The 22,762-nt window shown below is 33.8% G+C and overlaps 1 protein-coding gene across 18 annotated transcripts in view; it reads left to right on the top strand.

Annotated features, from left to right (window-relative positions):
- The window catches only part of tnca (tenascin Ca), a 327,362-nt gene that overhangs the window by 263,150 nt on the left and 41,450 nt on the right, over nt 1-22,762 (top strand). For 6 of the 18 annotated variants that reach the window (XR_012406651.1, XM_068221397.2, XM_021476385.3 and 3 more), the window contains 2 exons: nt 2,914-3,288; nt 9,336-9,611. The exons of 9 other annotated variants lie outside the window; for them this stretch is intronic. Coding sequence is in view for 8 of the 9 variants with exons in the window: in XM_068221397.2 (XP_068077498.1) it covers nt 2,914-3,288; nt 9,336-9,611 (651 nt within the window). In the remaining variant the exon portion in view is untranslated. The remainder of the gene's footprint in view (nt 1-2,913; nt 3,289-9,335; nt 9,612-22,762) is intronic. 3 more of the 18 variants (XM_009301159.5, XM_009301158.5, XM_021476383.3) reach the window with 1 other exon arrangement.

Genomic DNA, 22,762 nt, shown 5'->3' with positions numbered 1-22,762 from the left:
AAAAATCACGGTTCGGTTCGATACGACACAGTGGTTTCACGGTTCGGTATGTTTTTGACACAGCAATAAAAGAAAAAAGCCAGAGGATTTCTCTAATTTAAATTTTTTAATGTATTAAAACTAACATCATAAAAGTATGATCCTGTTTTGTTTTCCTCTACTTTAATCAGTGATAGAGCTATACGTCTGGGGTTTCTGCTTAGCAGCAAATAAAACAAATCCTTCTTTATAATCAAAACCAAAAAGCTTCTTATAAAAAAAAGAGATGTTTAACATGACAGCGGGGAAGGCAGCATGTTGTCTGCCACGTCATTTGGGATGCCATGTTCAGTGTTGTTGCGCTGACAACATTATATTTTGTACTTGATCTCTTTTATCTTTTTAGATATTAGTCTGAATCAGAATCGTTCGGTTTGCAATGCGTACCGAACCGAAAGTCAAATACCGAATGGTTCAATACGAATACGTGTATCGTTAATACGTGTATCGTTTTGGATGCTTTTAATTGCGATTAATCTTTGCTCTAATCTCTATTTATTTTGTTTGTTTGTTTGTTTGTTTGTTTTTATCTGTTTGTTTAATTAATTAATTTTATTTAAATTTATAAATTTTATTTATTTATTTATTAATTAAGTTATTTATTTATTTATTTATTTATTTATTTATTTATTTATTTATTTATTTATTTATTTATTTATTATTAAGTTTCTTCTTATTATTATTCTTATTATTATTATTATTATTATTATTAATATTATTATATTTATGTAATAAGAAAGCTGTTATAGTTTTATTAAACAGTTACTTTTATAAATTGAATGCATATTATTTGCATAATTTTAAGAAAAGTAACTTAGAGTTATAATTTATTACTTTTAAGAGTAACCTTACCCAACATTGAGCAGGATACTGATGCGTGTTTGAGCTGGGTGATACAGCAAATAAAATATTAAATTAATACTAAAAATGATGATGATGATCTGTGCCCATGTATTCACAAAACATTTTATTATAGCACTGAGTTCTGCTACTGTAAAGTGCAGTACAAGTTTTTAACTGAGAGTTTTCTCTTAAAACCTCTTCACACAGCTGCTAAAATTAACTTTTTTTAAAGAAGTTGTAAGCCGTGAGTGAAGGCGGGGTGCTATGGTGTATGCACAGTGATTGGCTAATGGGGAGAGGGAGGAGTCTCTGTCAGAGATTTTTTTCATAAAGTCTCAGTAGAGCGCAATGTTGCCATATTTACAAAAAGGTTTGAAAATGAAAACATTGACACGTTCATAAAGATTTCAAAATTGCATTTAAAAAGTATGTCATTTTGTTTTTTTAATATTTTAGACTTTAACATAAATATTTTCTCTTGATGTTACAGGTGATTTTGTTGGAATATAATTCAGCAACTCCATTTTAAAATTCTTTTAAGTATATGTTTAAAATATATTTTGTATAATTGTATAAATTTAATATTAATGAACTAAAATCACAATCATCACTTATACTATTATTATTCTTATTCTTATTATTATTACTACTACTATAATAAGTATTATTATTATTACTGTTTGTTATTATCATTATTATTACTATTATTATTATTGTATATGTATTGTTTTATTAATATTTGAGGCATTGAATGCTAATGCCGTTTTATGTTTCATGTTCTTGATTTTAAAAGTTATCATTTTGCAAAAAGTTATTATTATGCACTGTAAATACTCTGTTTATCACCCAGCCCAAAAAGTGTTTGCTAAAAACTCAATAACAAACTAAACTGTGTGCAGAAAATACATTACAACATCAACTATTACTGAATATTTGTCACTTCGGAACTGACCTCATGCATGTTTAATTCTAAACATCTCATCGGTCTGAAGCGTCCCTTGTACTTCCACTATGGTGGACTACTTGGAAACTTCATTAATTAATGGCTCTTCACAGCCATTAATGACGGATGTTTTTAAATGCATGCATGTAGAAATGCTGCTGTACCATCATGTGCATGAGAATTAAGGTTCGAGTGAAGCTTTGCATGCAATGAAATCTTCAGTTACATAGAGAAACTGAAAAAAATAGTGTCATTGCTGTACTTTTAGTTGGAATGCCACAATGCAAAAAAAAAAAAACTAAAATGAACGATTGAATTTTTTTTCTTCTTTTTTTTGGCTTATATAAGTCCACCAGTATCAACATAAAGCCATTTTTTTTTTTCTTTTAATTTTTACTAATTACTTACAAAAATTTGTATGCATTTAATTTTATATAAACATTTTTTAAATGTTTTATATGACTATATACATGACAGAAATTGTTTACTTGACATTTTAGTTTACTTATTTATTTAATTTAATTTAATTTAATTTAATTTAATTTAATTTAATTTAATTTAATTTAATTTAATTTAATTTAATTTAATTTAATTTAATTTAATTTAATTTAATTTAATTTAATTTAATTTAATTTAATTTTACTTTATTTTATTTTAGTGAATTTGCCGTTTATTGCAGCTCAGTTTAATATGAATGACCATTGACCAACTGTTAATTTAAAAAACAAATAATAAATGTATAAAATAAATATCTGATTTATATTAATTTATTAATAATTTTTTATATAAAGGTTTTTATAATTTTAATTATTTTAAAAACATTTATATGTATATACCTGCATTTTTTTTATTTGATATTTTATTTAATTTTATTTATTTTTAATTTGTTTGTATTTTATTTTAGTGAATTAGCTCTTTATTGCACTTAAGTTCAATATGAATGACCAGAGACTCCTTTAGTCTTATTTTAAATGCTCAGCTTGTCAATGAATTATTAACCTCTTGTTTTTACAGGTAAAGCACCTGTCTACATCTGTCTTGTCTTTAATCTCTGATATTACATGCACTAAACATATACTTTCCTCTAGCACCAAAGTCTACCTCTCCTGATGTTGTTGCTTTGACCGTCAAAAGAGTTTCAGCAGCTCAGCCATCAGTCTCTACCTCCACTCTTTTAACAGAGGATTTTAAAGCAGAAGAGCCTCTGAGTGACTTAAAAGTCACTGAAGTGGGCGCAAATAGTTTGAGGCTCTCCTGGCAGGCTCCAGAAAGAGCCTTCAGTAGCTTCATTATTGAGCTAAACTCAACGTCAAATACATCTAAAGACAGCATTATTAAAGTGTCTGGAGAAGCCAGGCACGCTCATGTAGAAGGATTGAATGCTGATATGAATTATGAAATTACATTGTATGGGAGGAAGGCAGGAGAAAAATCCCAACCAATCAGTGTTTTCGTCAAGACAGGTACATGGACGTTCGTTTTGGAATCTACGGTCGTCTGCCATTACGCCAACATTCACAATACTACTGCTGCCATTCGTTTCTTTATTCATTAATAATCATCCTTTCTACTCAAATGCTGTTAAATGTTATCTCTTGGTCTTACATTCTGAAAAAATGCTGGGTTGTTTTGACCCAACATTGGTTCAGATAAGCACAAACTCCACATTCACTCTAGAAAACGCCAATTCTAAGTATAATAACACCTAACCCAACTCCTGGCTTAATTTTAAAATAATTAATAGGACAAAATTTAACCAAGTGTTTGGGTTGGTCCATGTTTTACCCAATTTGGGTTCAAATTAACCTCACATATTTTCAATGCTGGGTTAATTTTCTTTAACTACATTTAAATTTTGTGTTTCAATCCATCTGTTGGGTTTGTCCATATTTCACCCAGTCTTGGGTTTAAACAGCCCAGTATTCTTATGAGTGTAAGAACAGTTCTGCAAGAATGTAAAGAACTGAACACATGATAGTGTTTAGAGAAAACTTAAGTCCATTTGGGTTTATTTGAATATGGGTTGATTGATTTGGGGGCGAGTATCTGTTGTTAAATTTGGCAAAAAAAAAAAGTTAAGATGGCTGTTAGGTTGGTTGATTTAATTTGTTAGGGTATTTGTTTTTTGGATTGGTTGGGTTTATTTGGTTGTAAGGCTTCTTTGTCTAGCATAGTTGGGTTGGTTGAAAGAATATATGGTTGGTTGGTTTATTTGACTAGAATTATTTGGTTGGGTTATTGGTCGAGTTTGTTTGTTTGTTTGTTTATCTGTCTGTCTGTCTGTCTGTCTGTCTGTCTGTCTGTCTGTCTGTCTTTTTGTTTGTTTGTTTGTTTGTTTCATTTGTTTGTTTCGTTTGTTTTAAAAGGTTTATTTGATTAAGGTGATGGCATTGGTTGGTTTATTTTTGGCGGTTTATTTGACTGGAAGATTATTTGGTTAGTTTAGTTTGGTTTATTTGGTTAATAATCGGGGATTGGTTTGCTATTTGGGTCAATTTCATTTTCTTCTTATTATTGTTTTTTCCTTTGGTTTATTTGGCTATGGGGTTATTTGGTGTTTGCTTTATTGGGGAGCGATATTGGTTTGTTTGTTTGTTTGTTTGTTTGTTTGTTTGTTTGTTTGTTTGTTTGTTTTAATAGGCAGTAGTTAGGTTGGTTTAGGTCATTGTGGTGAAAAAATGCTGGGTTGTTTTGACCCAACATTGGTTCAGATAAGCACAAACTCCACATTCACTCTAGAAAACACCAATTCTAAGTATAATAACACCTAACCCAACTCCTGGCTTAATTTTAAAATAATTAATAGGACAAAATTTAACCAAGTGTTTGGGTTGGTCCATATTTTACCCAATTTGGGTTCAAATTAACCCCACATATTTTCAATGTTGGGTTAATTTTCTTTAACTACATTTGAATTTTGTGTTTCAACCCAAATATTGGGTTTGTCCATATTTCCCCCAGTCTTGGGTTTAAACAGCCCAGTATTCTTATGAGTGTAAGAACAGTTCTGCAAGAATGTAAAGAACTGAACACATGATAGTGTTTAGAGGAAACTTAAGTCCATTTGGGTTTATTTGAATATGGGTTGATTGATTTGGGGGCGAGTATCTGTTGTTAAATTTGGCAAAAAAAAAAAAGTTAAGATGGCTGTTAGGTTGGTTAATTTAATTTGTTAGGGTATTTGTTTTTTGGATTGGTTAGGTTTATTGTGTTGTAAGGTTTCTTTGTCTAGCATAGTTGGGTTGGTTGAAAGAATATATGGTTGGTTGGTTTATTTGACTAGAATTATTTGGTTGGGTTATTGGTCGAGTTTGTTTGTTTGTTTGTTTATCTGTCTGTCTGTCTGTCTGTCTGTCTGTCTGTCTGTCTGTCTGTCTGTCTGTCTGTCTGTCTGTCTGTCTGTCTTTTTGTTTGTTTGTTTGTTTGTTTCATTTGTTTGTTTCGTTTGTTTTAAAAGGTTTATTTGATTAAGGTGATGGCATTGGTTGGTTTATTTTTGGCGGTTTATTTGACTGGAAGATTATTTGGTTAGTTTAGTTTGGTTTATTTGGTTAATAATCGGGGATTGGTTTGCTATTTGGGTCAATTTCATTTTCTTCTTATTATTGTTTTTTCCTTTGGTTTATTTGGCTATGGGGTTATTTGGTGTTTGCTTTATTGGGGAGCGATATTGGTTTGTTTGTTTGTTTGTTTGTTTGTTTGTTTGTTTGTTTGTTTGTTTGTTTGTTTGTTTGTTTGTTTTAATAGGCAGTAGTTAGGTTGGTTTAGGTCATTGTGGTGAAAAAATGCTGGGTTGTTTTGACCCAACATTGGTTCAGATAAGCACAAACTCCACATTCACTCTAGAAAACACCAATTCTAAGTATAATAACACCTAACCCAACTCCTGGCTTAATTTTAAAATAATTAATAGGACAAAATTTAACCAAGTGTTTGGGTTGGTCCATATTTTACCCAATTTGGGTTCAAATTAACCCCACATATTTTCAATGTTGGATTAATTTTCTTTAACTACATTTGAATTTTGTGTTTCAACCCAATTATTGGGTTTGTCCATATTTCCCCCAGTCTTGGGTTTAAACAGCCCAGTATTCTTATGAGTGTAAGAACAGTTCTGCAAGAATGTAAAGAACTGAACACATGATAGTGTTTAGAGGAAACTTAAGTCCATTTGGGTTTATTTGAATATGGGTTGATTGATTTGGGGGCGAGTATCTGTTGTTATATTTGGCAAAAAAAAAAACAAAAAAAAAGTTAAGATGGCTGTTAGGTTGGTTAATTTAATTTGTTAGGGTATTTCTTTTTTGGATTGGTTAGGTTTATTGTGTTGTAAGGCTTCTTTGTCTAGCATAGTTGGGTTGGTTGAAAGAATATATGGTTGGTTGGTTTATTTGACTAGAATTATTTGGTTGGGTTATTGGTCGAGTTTGTTTGTTTGTTTATCTGTCTGTCTGTCTGTCTGTCTTTTTGTTTGTTTGTTTCGTTTGTTTTAAAAGGTTTATTTGATTAAGGTGATGGCATTGGTTGATTTATTTTTTGGGGTTTATTTGACTGGAAGATTATTTGGTTAGTTTAGTTTGGTTTATTTGGTTAATAATCGGGGATTGGTTTGCTATTTGGGTCAATTTCATTTTTTTTATTATTATTGTATTTTCCTTGGGTTTATTTGGCTATGGGGTTATTTGGTTGTTTACTTTATTGGGGAGCGATATTGGTTTGTTTTGTTTGTTTGTTTGTTTGTTTGTTTGTTTGTTTGTTTGTTTGTTTGTTTGTTTTAATAGGTGGTAGTTAGGTTGGTTTAGGTGATTGTGGTGAAAAAATGTTTGGTTGTTTTGACCCAAATGAGCAATTGGGTCAAATGAGCACATACTCCACATTCACTCAAAAATGCCAATTCTGGATGTGATAAGGACTAAGCCAACTCCTGGGTTAACTTTAATTACATTTATAGGAACAAATTTAACCCATTGTTTGGATTAGTCCATATTTTTCCCAGTTTGGGTTAAAGTTCACCAAACATTCTTTAGTGTTGGGTTAATTTTCTTTAAATTAATTTGAATTCCGTTTTTCAACCCAACTGTTGAGTTTGTCCATATATCTATACTCTAGAAAACGTGCGTCTATTTGGGTTTATTTTAATATGGGATAATTGATTGGGGCAGAGTATTTGTTGATATATTTGTCTTTTTTAAATAAATGGCTGTTAGGTTGTTTAATTAGGTTGAGTTGGTGACAATAGTTGATTGATTTAGGTTGGTTTAATTGTTGGATTATTTGGTTTGTTTAGCTATTTATTTGGTTGAGGGACATTTATTTATTTTTTTCTGATTGGTTTGGTTTATTTGCAGGTTTCCCTTGTCTAGTTTAGTTGGGTTGGTTAGTTGAAAGATATTTGGTTTTATTGTTTGGGTTAATTTGGCTATGGGGTTATTTGGTTTTAATAGTTTGTTAAGTTGGTTTATTTGATTGAGGTTATGCTTTAGTTGAGTGATTTTGGTTTATTTGGTTAGTTTAGTTGGGTTTATTTGGTTAATTTATTTTGCTGGAGAAGTTATTTGTTTTATTAGGTTTATTTGGTTCTGGGTTAGTTGGATATATTACGGTTTATTTGATTCAGTGGTTCGATTAGCCAGGTAGGTGGAGTTTATTTTGTTTGTTTAGTTTGATTTTATGATTAGGTTTGATAGATTTATTTGGTATAGACCAGTGGTCTTTAAATCAATTCCTGGAGGGCCACACTAAGCAAAATGTCTATGGGGATTTTTTTGGTTTTAGGGTTCCTTTGTCTGGCGTAGTTGGATTGGTTGGTTGAAAGATATTTGTTTTGTTTGTTTGTGTTCATTTGACTTTGGGTATAATTGGTTGGTTTATTTCATTGGGGGAGGGTGTTTTTTTGTTTTTTTTTGGTTGTTTGGTTGTTTGTTTTAATAGATGGGTGTTATGTTTGTTTATTTTATTGAGGTGATGCCACTGGTTGATTCATTTTGGTTTATTTAATCAGGATTATTTGGTTTGTTAAAGTTTATTTGTTGGGGGGGGGGGGGGGTCCTTTGACTAGTTTCATTAGGTTTGTTTGGTTGAAAGACATTTGTTTTCAATTTTCTGTCATTTGTTTGTATGGTTGGTTTATTTAATCAGTGACGTTATAAATTTATTTATTTGTTTGGTTGTTTTGATTAGTTGTGTTGTTGGGAGTTTATCTAGTCAATTATTATTATTATTATTATTATTATTATTATTATTTGGTTATTGGGAGTTATTTGTTTAGTTATTTGGTTAGTTGGATATGTTTGGGTTTATTAGATTCAGGGGTTAAGTTAGCTAGATGGCATTTATTTTGATATTTTAGTTTGGATTATTCTGTTGCCTGATTTAATTTGTTTAGTTACAGCAGGTTTATTTCTTTTGTTTTTGGCTTAGTTTGGTTTATTTGGTTGGAGAGGTCCTTTGAATATATTAGTTGGGCTGGTTGAAATACATTACGTTTGTTTCTTTGGGTTCATTTGACTTTGGGTATTTGGTTATTGTATTGGGGCTTGTTTGGTTATTTTAGTTGTGTTTTTTGGGGAAGTTTGTCTGATCAATTATATTTAATTTACTTATTTCATGGGTTATTTGTTTAGTTGGGTTTCTTTAGTTGGGATGGTTATTTGTGTAGTTGAGGGTTGGTTTCCGATATGTTTGAGTTTATTAGAGTTAATTTGGCTTGTTAGGTTGGATTTAGTTAGTTGGTTTAGTTGGGTTTGTTTGTTTGAGGGAGTTATTTGATTAGTTATGGAGTTTATCTGCTAGGTATATTTAGGTTTATTTAATTATTTGGGAGGGGGTTATTTGAAAGAGGTTAAGATTTTTTTTACTTGAGGGGTTAATATGGTAAGTTAGTTAGTTAGTTAGTTAGTTAGTTAGTTAGTTTGTTTGATTGTTTATTTGTTTGTTTGTTTAGAGTATTGATTTATTTGGTGGGCTTTATTATTTACTTGGTTTAGTTGAGTTTGTTTGGAAGCTTTATAGAAATGTTCACATACAAAAAATAAAATAAAATAAAATAAAATACACTTAACAGGGTAATTGCACTTCCCTCTGGGATCAATACAATATTTAAGAAAGCGAAAGTTGTTTTTACCAAACCCAAACATTTGAATTATAGAGGTGAATATTGAACATTTACACATTATCCCAAAACACTACTTATTATTTCAGCTAATTCCTGATATCTCAGTACATCTGGTGTCACAAAAACACTTGCAGAATTGTTCCTGCACCTTCACGAGAAATGTCCCATGAGATTGTGGCATGAAAGCATTAGAAATGTTTTATCTGATCTCTATGAATCAACATAATCTCTTTGTGCCTCACATCTTTATGCATATCATTTCATTCCATCTCTTCATCATTTTATCTGTCATTGCCGCTGCGTTTACTTTTACGCCGATGGCTCTGGCAAATTTCATTATGCAAATGTAATTAATTTCAGTGACAATAACTCATGTGTGATTTCTTTGTCTGTCAGAGGAGCAGAAGCCCCAGATTGGCAGTCTGAGTTTGTCTGATGTATCTTGGGATAGTTTCAATGTGTCCTGGATCATTGAGGACGGTCCTGCCTTTGACAGTTTTGTGATTGAAGTGGCAAATTCTGCAGGTCCCGAAAGACAAAACCTTTCAGTATCGGGCGATGCACGTGACTTATGGATGTCCGGACTCAGTCCTGGCACGTCCTATATGATTACGTTGTATGGTGTGCATCAGGGCTCGATCCTGGGCTCCATCAACGTTGAAGCAGCTACAGGTACTCATGCTTAGCTGGATGTTCCTCTTGGAAAAAAGAAGTGCACTGTAGCATTCAGACATAACACACTTTTTAAAGAATACGCTTAAGTGTGAACTGAATAAAAAACACTTTATCATAGATTTTTTATTTAATTTGAGAAATATTTCGAATGAACTTAGCTACATTTTTCTTGTTATTTTGCAAGATACTAGTATTTTGCTTAAAGTGCAGTTTAAAGCCTTAATTAGGGTAATTAGGTTGTTAGGTCAATTAGGCTAATCATTGGTCAACAGTGGTTTGTTTTTAGCCAATTAAAAAATAAATATATAAAACCCTGTTTTTTTTTAATAGAAAACCTGCTTTATTCCAGCTGAACCGAAATAAACAATAAATAAATGAATATTATTGCACTCTAAAAAATTCTAGGTTATTTCAACCCTATTCTGGATGTAATATGGACTAAACCAAGTGCTGGATTAATTTTTTAAATAAAATGAATAGAACCCAATTTAACCCAAGGTTTGGATTAGTCCACATTTTACCCAAATTGGGTTATTTAATCCCAAACTGTATAACTGAATAATTTCTTGCACCATTAAACATAACTTGAGAAATTATATATATATATATATATATATATATATATATATATATATATATATATATATATATATATATATATATATATATATATATATATATATATATACAGTATATATATATACAGTATATATATATACACACACACACAATTTCACTGAAGGGCTAATCATTTTCCCTTCAACTTTTCCCTATTTCCCTTAAAATTTTGAGAAATGGCCAGAACTGTAAAGTTAATAAGCTATACTGTTAACCACTGTTAACATACTTTATGCAGTATGTTACTGTGTTTTAAAGTTGCATTGTGAAAATGACTGTCTAGTTTACAGTAAATATATGCAGAAAATTCTGTAAATACATATAGAGCAAAATAAATGGTGCTGTAAATGTAAATATGGTATTTTTGCAGTAATTTATTTACAGTAAATTACTGTAGATTATTAAGGATTGTTTAACCATTCTATAACTAAAAGTTGAAATATTGTCTTGAGTTGTAAGATAAAGTCACGATTACAAGATTTTTTTGATCATACTTTTTTTTTTATTGCAGCAAAAGCAAACTTCACTACTTGACAATAAGGTCTTATTTGTTAATATATTATTTGAAAAATAATTTACATTTTACAGAAGAGCTAATAAATTTCCCTTCAACTCAATACGCAATGAAATAAACTTATGTAAACTTGAAATTTTGAGAAATGGCCAGAACTGTAAAATACATAGATTCACAGTTTTGAAAAATAAAATTAATAAGTCAATAAGTTAAATAATTGAAGAGAAATAATTTCTGAGTTAAATTACAAGCAGTGTTGCCAGATTGGAAATGTCAAAGTATCGTACCAGAACCTCAAAATTATCATATTTGGAGGAAAATTATTGTACATGAGTCAAACGGAGAGTAGCTAGCCGGCAGCTAGCTCTCTGCAACTCTCACATGGTTGCCCACTGAAGCTAAGCAGGGCTGCACCCGGTCACTGGATGGGAGACCACATGGGAAAGCTAGGTTGTTGCCGGAAGTGGTGTTAGGGGGTGCCCAACCTGCGGTCTGTGTGGGTCCTAATGCCCCAGTATAGTGACAGGGACTCTTTACTGCTCACTGAGCACCGTCTTTCGGATGAGACTCTCAGCGAGCTTTGTGGGGGGTCGCGTCATATTTTTAAAAATTCTTAGCAGTGGACAATTAGGAAAAGGATCATGTTGCCCCGAGTTCATTTTATCCCCTAGCTCCATGGTCCTCAACCATCAATTGATCAATTGATACCGGGCTGCACAATAAATCATTAATTATTTCCGTTTTATTATTACTTGAGTCTGAACCTTTTTTTTTTTTTTTTGAAAAATGACCGTATTCTCGCTTACATCTCGGTCACTTTAGCTTCCAAATTTAACCCAAAAGCAGCAAAATGTTATAGCCGGCATTGAATCATGCACAAAACAAGACGTCCGGCTCAACTGAAGTGCAGTTATTTCCTCGTTGTTCAAAGAGTCTGCAAGTTGGTGTTTCATGGATATAGTATGTTGCTATAGGATTGTGAACATCAATAATGTTAAGCGTGTCTTTATTCAATGCACAGCAGGAAAAAAAAGTCTTTCAGCAGTGCATGTAGCTGTTGGTTAAGTTCTCTCCCAGAAGTCCTCGGTTGATAAACAACCGTAACCATACGTGTTTGATTTGGCACGATAGTGGAAAAGCAGGCAGCTGTAGTGTATACTGTTTATTAATCAATTAAAATTATGTCACAAATAAATAAATAAAAAGCGGCATTAATTCCCGCTCACTCGTGGTAGGTACGCACAGTGCATACAGCCGTACGGCTGCAGGCGCCACTGGACGTAAGAGTGATGCAACCGGGGCAGAAATGACCGGCAGCTAAATGAACCAATGAACGGAACCTAAGAAAAAATAAAGGCAGATAGGGGAGAACAGCGAGGGCCGGTGTCCCTAGCTCCAGAATCTGTTGCTCTCAGCAGTCACACTTTTTAAATTAATTTATTTAATTACTTGACCACAGTCTTCTTATTCATTATTTTACCGCAGCTCTACTCTATTTATATATATCACCAGCCTGCAGGTTAATGATGATATAACTCAGATGAGTCACTTCTTAATATACAGCTGTTGTGGTCCAGTGGTTAGCACGTTAAATTACGATGCTGTCGACCCGGGTTTGATCTTCGTCTGAATATGTTATTATTATTATTTTTTCATTTTGATTGTTAAGACATATAATACTGTTAGGGTTGTTGAACATTAAGGGCCCTATCATACACCCGGCGCAGTGTGGCGCAAGGCGCGGCGCAGTAGTCTTTTGCTAGTTTCAGCTTGGCGCAAGAGTCGTTTTGAGGCGTTGCGCAATGCTGTTTAAATAGCAAATGCATTAGCGCTCATATGTGCGGCCGTAGGCGTTCTGCTCTAAAAAGGAAGGCGTTCTGAGGCGGACCGCTGGCGCGTCGCTATTTTGAGAAACTAAAATAGATTTTTTATTAGACCAAAACTAACCCGGTCTAAACTCCAGCGCAGAGTTGCGCCTCGCTTACACACTGCTTAATAAGCACAAGAGAGCAATAGGCAAATATCTTTACATATGAAAAAATGTAAATATTAAGGATATATATAGGGTATAATAAGAATAGATATAGAATATAAATATAAAGGATTAAAATATTACAAAACATATTATTTTCTAGCCTACATAAATATGAAAAATCACTGCTTTTATGTCTTCTTCATCTCGGGAGGCTTTTTCAGTTCATTCATAACAATTTGCTTTTGTATAATGTTATTATTATTAGCAGTATTATTTATTATATCCATATTTATATTTGTTTTATTAAAAACAAGCTTAGATTTGCCCACCTGTCAGGTTTTAAACCATATGGGGCACAGCATGTGTTTTAGGATATAACTCAGGTTTTTGAGCACATTTTGTTATTATTGTTCATTTATTTGTTTGCTGGAAATTAGAACTGAATTTAGAAATAGTTTTGAAATGAATATTTGCGCTTAACAAACAAAAGTATTTATTTATAGGCTAATTGGTGTCTGTGCATAAAGGTTTCCCTATCCAAGAGTGAAAGTGAAAGTAGATCCATTATCTCTCATTCTCACACAGTAGATGCTCTGTTTAACAGTTTTCTGTTAAAAAACTGTCAACTGTTTGCTTGTGAAATGCTCAGTTTTTCCACTTAGACTTACTTTGCGTCCTGTAAATAGTGAATGCGCTCTTGGCACGGCGCAGCTGACTCTTAAAGGGAATGGGAGATGAGACTCTAATTGGTTTATTCTCAAAACACACCTCTAACTCATTAAGAAAATAAACTCAACCCTTTTAGACCAGGCGCCACGGCGCAAAGCGGATTTCCCGTCCTTAAATTAGCAAAAACACGTCCTGACACGCCCTGAAAGCGTTTGCGCCCTGCATTTTGCGCTCTGCGCATGGACCATCAAAATAGAGCCCTTAAAGTTCTAAAGCAGCTGTTTTCTCAAAAAAAGACGTGATAGTGTCATTAGAAACTGAATTGGAAATATCCTTATTTTAATATAGTCAGTCGTGAACTGAGGTGGGCCGGTCTGAGGCTTGAAACTCCAGGGCTGAAAAAGAAATTTATTTTAAATCACATAAAATTCTAAAATATTTGTACGTTATAGGATTTTTTTCATTATTGATCGTGCATTATACCGAGGTCGAAATTATCTACAAATACCAGAATTATCGTAAGTCTGGCAACACTGATTACAAGTTTTTGATACTTTATTTGATACTTTATTATACGTTTTCTTTTTTATATCATGACAAAAGCAAAGTTTTAATACTTTACAGTGAGGTTTCATTTGTTAACACATTAGCTAGTATGAACTATGATTAAGATTTGACTGCAAGTGCACAATCAAGAACACTTCTTTTTCCCAAGGGATGTAAAATCTATGATCTGCAATACTTTTTTCCTCAGTCTTTCCTCTGTTTCTGGTCTTTTCAATTGTAGTTGGGAGCTGTGGTGTCAAGCAGGTGCTTCTGTGCTTTAACATTTCCTCTTCATTTATTTCACCCGGGCGTCTTAATTGCATGGTGCAGAAAAAAAAAAACTTAACGTCCATAATAATCCATTGTGAAAGGATTTCTTTCTAACCTTTCTAACTTTGATTGTCACCATTACTGTTCCAGCCACTGTGTCGGTCCTGCGTCAAGCCTGATTGTATTGAGGAATTGTCGTGTTTCCATTCATTTCATTCCACTGAAATCAAAGCGTAGAATCCCTGTGATCATTTCATCCAGCTGCCCACATGCATGGCATCGCCGTCTCTCATACAGTATTTAAAGCGTCTTGGTGAGTTTTGATCTGCTGCAGTGATTGCAACATATTTCATCCCTTAAATACGATTCATTGAGCTCTCATCATCTACCTCCATCATTACACATGCCTTTTGATTTTATATACGAGCGATGTGTGTAATAGAGATACGCTTTAGTTTAACTCCATCTTATTGATGCATATCAGTCAGAGAGTTAAAGCACATACTTTTTGATTTCTTTATTGATTTAAAGATTTTTTTTTATTCAGGGATTTCCAAACATTTTCTTTTCTTTTCAGAATTGTTGAATTATTTTAACAAATAAGTTCAATTTAGTTTATGAATAATTTATTACTTACACAATTAGACAATTAGACAATTAGACATTATTATTATTATTTATTATTATTATTATAATTATTATCATTATTATTATTATTATTATTATTATTATTATTATTATTATTATTATTATTGATATACAATATTGATATTATTTTATAATAATATTATATTATAGGCAATCAAACCGATGATGATGATAATGATGATGATGATGATGATTAGTATTATTATTATTATTATTGATTTAAAGTATTGATGTTATTATATAATATTATTATAATAATATATTATAGGCAATCAAACCGATAATGACGGCGATAATGAAGATAATTATTATTATTATTATTAGACGCAATTAGACCTATTGTTGTTGTTGTTGTTGTTGTTGTTTATTATTATTATTATCATTAATGTTAATATTATTATTTGAGGCAATCAGACTTATTATTATTAATATTATTAGACATATCATTATAATTATTATTAATATATTATTATTATTAGTCATATATAGTATCGATATTATTATTATATATTATAATAATATTATTTTATAGGGAATCAGACCTATTACTATGACCATTTATGTGAAGCTGCTTTGACACAATCTACATTGAAAAAGCGCTATACAAATAAAGCTGAATTGAATTGAATTATTAATATTATTATTATTATTATTGTTGTTATTATTATTAATATTATTATTTGACGCAATTAGACCTGTTGTTGTTGTTATTGTTTATTATTATTATTATTATTATTATTATTATCATTATCATTAATATTATATTATTATTTGAGGCAATCAGACTTATCATTATCATTATCAATATTATTAGACATATTTGCAATATTATTATTATTAATATTATTATTAATATCATTATTATTATTATTTTTATTATTTTTCTTATATAGTATTGATATTATTATTATATAACAATATTATTTTATAGGGAATCAGACTTATTACTATTATTATTTTATTTTTATTAGCATTAATATTATTACACATATTATTATTATTATTATTATTATTATTATATAGTATTGATATTATTATTATATGATATAATAATATAATTTTAAATGGAATCAGACCTATTATAATAATAATTATTATTATTATTATTATTGTTGATATATAGTATTGATATGATTATTATATAATATTATTATATTATTATATTATTATAGGCAATCAAACCGATGATGATGATTATTACCATTCATTAATTTTCTCTTTGGCTTAGTCCCTTATTAATCCGGGTTCGCCACAGCTGAATAACCGCAAACTTATCCAGCATATTTTTATGCAGTGGATGCCCTTCCAGCCGCAACCCATCTCTAAGAAACAATCACACACAGTCATCCACACTCATACACTACGGACAGTTTAGCCCTATTATTATTATTATTATTATTATTATTATTATTATAAGAGGCAATCAGACCTTTTATTTTTTCCATTATTATTATTATAGAAGCAATCAGACGAATTAATTAATGAATTAATTAACATGTCTGTTTTTTATGCATTTAATTCCATATTTATATCCGTTCACAGAAATGACTGTTGTCATGTTTTCACACATTGATTTCTGAGAACCATCTAATCTATTAACATCTCTAAACAAAAACAAAAAAAAAAACAGATTATACTAAAGTTTGGACTGGGAATAATCAAAGATTGGCATGAAAACCAACATGTATTCAACTTTTGTGTGGATTGCTTTATTTGCACTAACACCAACCTGTTTTGACACTACAGTGAACAAATATAGATATTTTTAAAACAAAATGTTTCCATAACTGAGCAATCAATCCTGTTTTAGTTTTTTTTTTTTTTTTTTTTTTTGTAATTATTGTTCTCTTGTGTTTTTGTGCATCTTTAATCACTTTATACTAGGGCATGTTGGACATGCAAAAATAAATGTTGGATATTTGTATATTCTATTTTAACAGTCAGTGTAATGCATTTTAATGAGTTAGTCAGTATGCATAAAAATTAATAGTTGTTCTTATTAGGGCTGTACAATATTGTTGTGAATATGACGCAGATTTTATGCATGCTTATGATAATTATCATTACATGTCATTGGCTCTGTTACGTCATTTTAAATGCAAAGATAACACTGTTTGAGATGTCTTTGGCAACTTGACATAACCAAATACATCATAACCTGTCTGTGTCATAATTTGTCATAAATCTGTCATAAACAGGATTGTCAGTCAGCCATTATAATTGAGTCATGAATATTGTTCTGATCACTTTATTAGTGGAACAAAATAAATGTTTATATGTTATGAATTTGTGATTAAAAGTTTCAAGACTCTGTAAAATATATCCTCTTTTAATATTTAATGACATTTTAATTACATTTTTAATTTGTTTTGTAAAATTTTCAATATAGTTGAATCCAAGAGAAAACATTAATGATGCTCTTTTGAAATTTGTGATACAATTATAATAGAGTGGAGGAACTATGACGTCACTTTGTAGGCTAATCGGCTGCTAGCTTAAAACTGGTTCCCTCGTGAAAATCCCTATATGATTTTCCCATAGGGTTTTCGAAGATTGCGAATAATACGCTCTGTGTTCAAACACAGTTCATTACACTTACACGTTTTGTTCAGCCGGATAATTGTCACACGAAAATACAACTTTGAGCACTTTTTGATCTTAAATGCAAACGCAAGACTTGAAAAGCTAACATTAGGCTATAAACGGACTACAGCGCCCTCGGGGTGCTCGTCAGTGACGTCAGCCCCACCCTGCTACAGACGACTTATCAAGCTTATTTTTTAGAAATATTGTCCATGACAAAGAGTTAATCTCTCTGTTTATTATATTATAATCCACGCTATATATCATAAACTAATAAATACGCAAACACACATAGACCTTTGTGCATTTGGATCGTTTTTACGTGGGATATACATGTGTTTTGCTTTGCGGTTGTTCTAAAAGTTTTAAAAATGTGTATAACTGTGCCTATATAGTATTATTATGGGTCATATTTAAATAAGTGTATCGCTCGCGTGCACACAGCCCGCTTACCTTAACAATTGACACAAATGAGGCGTGAGGAGAAACAAGTCAATCAAATGCCTGCAAGTTCCATCATGGACACAGAGCAACATTCAATGTTCCTTTTTTGTCACGAAGAACAGTGAAAAGCAGCCCATACAGTCACATCTGCTATACGTTTTATGGAGGAGTGTAAATATTGCAGTTAAATGTGTTCAGATGAAGAAAAAAAGATGAGAAATCACTTGATCACGTTAAAATGACAGTTAATATGTGTGTATTTTTACACATTTGTTCACACGTTTGCATTACTGAGAGCAGGAAAGAAGCAGGCTGCACTGGTAAGCAGTATCTTCATAATATCGTTTAATTAAAATAAATGATCAACAAATGAAGACAGTCTTTACAAGTGAAGTAATTATCTACACACAATCTGAATTCTCAATTAGAATAATACAACAAACTTTAAAATACTATTCATGAAAATACCTAAATCACAGACAACTCCAAACGCCCAACACAAGCAAGCTGCGCTCCAGACCAGATCAGTTCGATGACGTATAATGTCCCCGACGCCGCCTGTAGTCCCATTTAGCAACTTGATAGTAACCGTCTTTTTAAAGAAGTATTACCGATTTAAAAATTCAAGAGTGTGCTGTAACTGATGTGTTTTATGTCGCAGAACAAAACGTGAAAGTATCTTAAGTTGGTGTTAGCCACAAACCTTATTCAAGCGATTTTACTGAAACCCCATTCAAAAAACCCATTGACTTTGGGACGAGGAAACCGGAAGTGCTAAAATGCTAACTCGCTTCCGGGTTTTTGCATACAAATTGACGTCATAGTTCCTCCACTCTATATCCTCATGGCAATCAAGCTTATGACAGATTTATCACAAGTTACAGGTAGGTGGTCTTTGTAATGATAAGTTGTCATGACAAGGACATCTCAAACAATGGCAGTATTACATTTAATAATGCCATAACTGTACGAATGACTCTTGATGACTTACAGTGGTTGGACAATGAAACTGAAACACTTGCCAATTTAATGTTGGAGTATTCATGGCTAAATTTGAGCAGCCTGGTGGCCAATCTTCCAACCATGTGAAAGTTTAGTTAGCAGAGTAACACCACAGTTTTCCTTAAAATACAAGCAGATACATGGCCGGGCTGCTATAGCCAAACCTTTGCTCACCCGTGCCAAAGCCAAACATTGGTTTCAATGGTGCCAGCAGCGAAAATCTTGGGCTGTGGACAATGTGAAACAAGTATTGTTCTCTGATATTGTTCTCTTCACTGTCTGTCCCACATTGGGAGAGTTAAGCTGCGTCCCAAATGGCACACTATACACTATGCACTCATGCACTATGTACTTATGCACTTACACACTCAACAGGATAGTATATGTATGTAGTGTTGTCCCAAATGGCACACTAATGTTTTTTTTACTAAGCGGAAATTCAAACCGTTTCCCTGATGACGTTTGACGGTTGCCAAATCAGTGAAATAAACAATCGAATTATCAAATAATACCTGCCGTGAGTATTGCCGCATTCACCACCGGGAGGCGCTATAATCACTCTCATAGTAGAACTTTGCTTTTACCATCCAAAATAAATAAGGTTAGCCAACATGTGTGTCCGATAGCTCCGCCCCTTCCGCTACGTAAGCAAACCTGCGGTCGTTGAGTGCGTGAAGTGTCCATCATTCCACACTTCATTTTAGCGGCTGAATGAGGGCATCATCCGGGTAATTAAAGTGCACTTAATGTTTTTAGAGTTTTCAGTGTGAACTCACTACTTACACTATTTATACTACAAAATGGCGAAGAATAGTGCATAAGTATGCGATTTGGGACGCAGCTTTACACTGGAGAAGCCCCAAAGAAGCTTTGGGCTGCACTATCATGGCATTCGCTAGGCTCAATACTTGTGCTAGATGGGTGCATCACTGCCAAGGACTACCACACTATTCTGGAGGACCATATGGTACCAATGCTTTAAACATTGTAGCCTGAAGGTGGAGCCGTGTATCGGGATGATAATTCACCAATTTAATGTCTTTTTAAAATTATAGACAGAATAGGGAACGGAGTCGTGTGTCTTCACTGCCACAGCACCTGAGTCTCCAGCTGGGAGTTGAGTGATCGGCTCTTCAGCAGGCAAATTCTAGTGAGCTGACTCCAGCAGCTGACTGATATAGCGTTGATGGCTCATCAGGATCAGCTGTGGAGCCAAGCTCCCCCAATTCAATTGGCATTTCATTGGCCCGTTTTCAGTGGCGTAGCGGACGGGCCCACAGGGCACGCACCGCGGGGGGGCCCCGCGTGATTAGGGGGGCCCACGTCGTCGTGATTTTCAATAATTGAAAATCTTGGAACCGCAAAAAATCAAACTCTTGGGAACAACTGTGGTCGGAACCAAAGTTCACAGGTCTGTGTTTGCTGAACTCCTCTCAAGGTGGACTACTTCATTCTGATTGCTTGCCGCCGAACCGCGTCATAGCCAATGAAGACGCGCTGCTGTTTCTCGCCGCCGGTTCTCGTTAAAAAATGAATGACTTCTGGCTACTTTGACGCTCTCGCCGCTTTCGGTTTGCGATCGCTCCTCAGTTTGTAAAGGATTCCCTGTGTTGTCGCTCCACCCCGCCTCCTTTCCCCACTCCTCAATTTGTGACATAGATATATACACTAGATATTGCATAGGGACCCTGAGCATGCGTCAATAGTGCCGCCACATTGGTACAGTGCTCCCAGGACAAATGTCATTCAACCGCACTAGTCAAGACAGTGTTATTACGTGAAGATGCGGGACTTTAGCGCTGTCTACGGGTGTAGTAACGAGCAAACAAAGAAAACAAAGCACAAAGGCAGAACATTTCATAGGTATTATTAAGTTTTTACGTTTTTGTATGTTCTGAAATTTGTGCTAATCAGGTAACGTTATTGATGATAATACAGTCACTTACTGCATTCATCATAAGGAAAAGTAGCTCCAATTCGCACTTAACACTCGACTTATGCTAGTTTTGTTGAAAAAAAATCAGCAAACATTGCAAAAGAAATATGACAACGTTTCTCGCACTCTCTCAAAATTTGTTTATTACAGACACACTTTCGAGTTCCCTTATGAAGGGGAACTGATATTCTTCCTCTAAAGGACTAATAGTCCCTCCCCAAAGGACTGGTAGTGCCACCCTAAATGCATTCCATGTGACCAGTAGTAAAGAAACTTTAAAAAGTTTCAATTAATGTAAATGAATGTTTAAATAACTAAAGAAGTGCACAGGTATATGTTTATAATCAGCACTACTGTATACACGTATAAATAAGAAAACTACATTTCATGCTGACTTTAACTTCCTGTAAATCAGTTTTGGAGTGACATGCATGCGTGTAACTGATTTCTGTGTGAACTACCCCTTTAAAATCAAGACTGCTATGTTAGTCAGGCACAGTTAGCATGGGCAGATGTGTAAAACCACAGGAAGCAGAGAAACATGCATTAAATGAATGGTCACGGCTGGCTTTCTCCCCCTGTAGCGGCCGAGCCTGACTTGTCTGAACTAGTTCTTTCAAACGTAACCTCAGACTCAGTGTCGCTCTCCTGGCAGACGGGAGAGAAGGCCTTAGATAACCTTATAGTGGAGGTCAGAGAGTCTGCTTTGCCCATGCACCTGAAGGTGGTGACGTGTATTGGGATGATAATGCACCAATATACACAGCAAGATTGGTGACAATGTACATTATGCTGCGTTCACACCAGACGCGGAACGCACATCAAGCGCGAGTGATTTACATGTTAAGTCAATGCAAACGCGCGAATAGACATCCTGCAGTGCGATACGCATGAAAGGTGTGGCGCGAATGACGCGAATTGCGCGAATGGCGCAATACATGCGAATGGCACACCGCAAATTGAGGGTTTTGCGCGTTTGACGTGCTTACCGCACTTTTCGCGCGAATCACTCGAGTTCGAAAATCTGAACTTCAGCGGACATTCGCGCCGCGTTAACCAATCAGGAGCTTGCTCTTGTGGGGGCGTGATTGTGACGTATCGCCTGTTCATCAAACTGGGCTTGGCTCAGTTAGAAGCACCACTGAAAGTCTCCGTCATCCAGGTTCAGTTTCTGGAGGAGTTTATCAGCTCACAGAGCTGGATGCATCTCTAAAAGGATGTAGTGGACTCAGACATGACCCTAAACGTATCTATGCTGTTTTTCAGTCTTCATAAAACACATAAGCACTTTTATTTTTTTCATAAAATCCATGTTAGCCATTTAGCTTTGAAGCTAGAGTCACCGGGCAAACAAGCCCTGCCCATCATGCAAATCCGCGTCTGGTTTCAAGTGAATTTGTCGTACGAATGAAGGGGGGTTCGACGCGCGAATGAAGCGAGTAACCTCAAATGTTCACACGGTTATTTACACGCAAATAGTGCAATTTATCCGCGCATTCCGCGTCTGGTGTGAACACAGCATTAAGTGAAGTTTTTCAAACTAATTTGGAGAGGAGCACGTGATATAATTGACTGCAGCTAGCCGCCTATCTACACTCATTAGTTAGCCAATCAGATCTATCCTAACTCACTATAAGTAGCCTAGCTAGATATTACTCCCTTATATTTGTTTTCCGAAGAAACCCCCCATCCACCCCCTTTCTCCTCCTTTCCTCCTTTACAAAAGGGGAGCTCTCGAGAACCACCTGATCTCGTACTCCCCTCACATGCTCTATGGACCTTGCAGGAGCCCTGGGCACAACTATCTCCGAGCTCAGGGTTTTCTCCCGGGACAGCATGCCAAGCCTGCTTACAGTTGTCAAGCAATATCTAAGTGTGAACTCTTGAAAGTGAAGTTAAACATCTCCCATGGCCTGCACAGTCACCAGAACTAAATATTATTG

Source organism: Danio rerio, chromosome 5, assembly GCF_049306965.1.
Source record: "Danio rerio strain Tuebingen ecotype United States chromosome 5, GRCz12tu, whole genome shotgun sequence".
NCBI lineage: Eukaryota > Metazoa > Chordata > Actinopteri > Cypriniformes > Danionidae > Danio > Danio rerio.
Note: the sequence above shows the minus strand (reverse complement) of the source record. Positions and strands in the feature narration are given on the sequence as shown.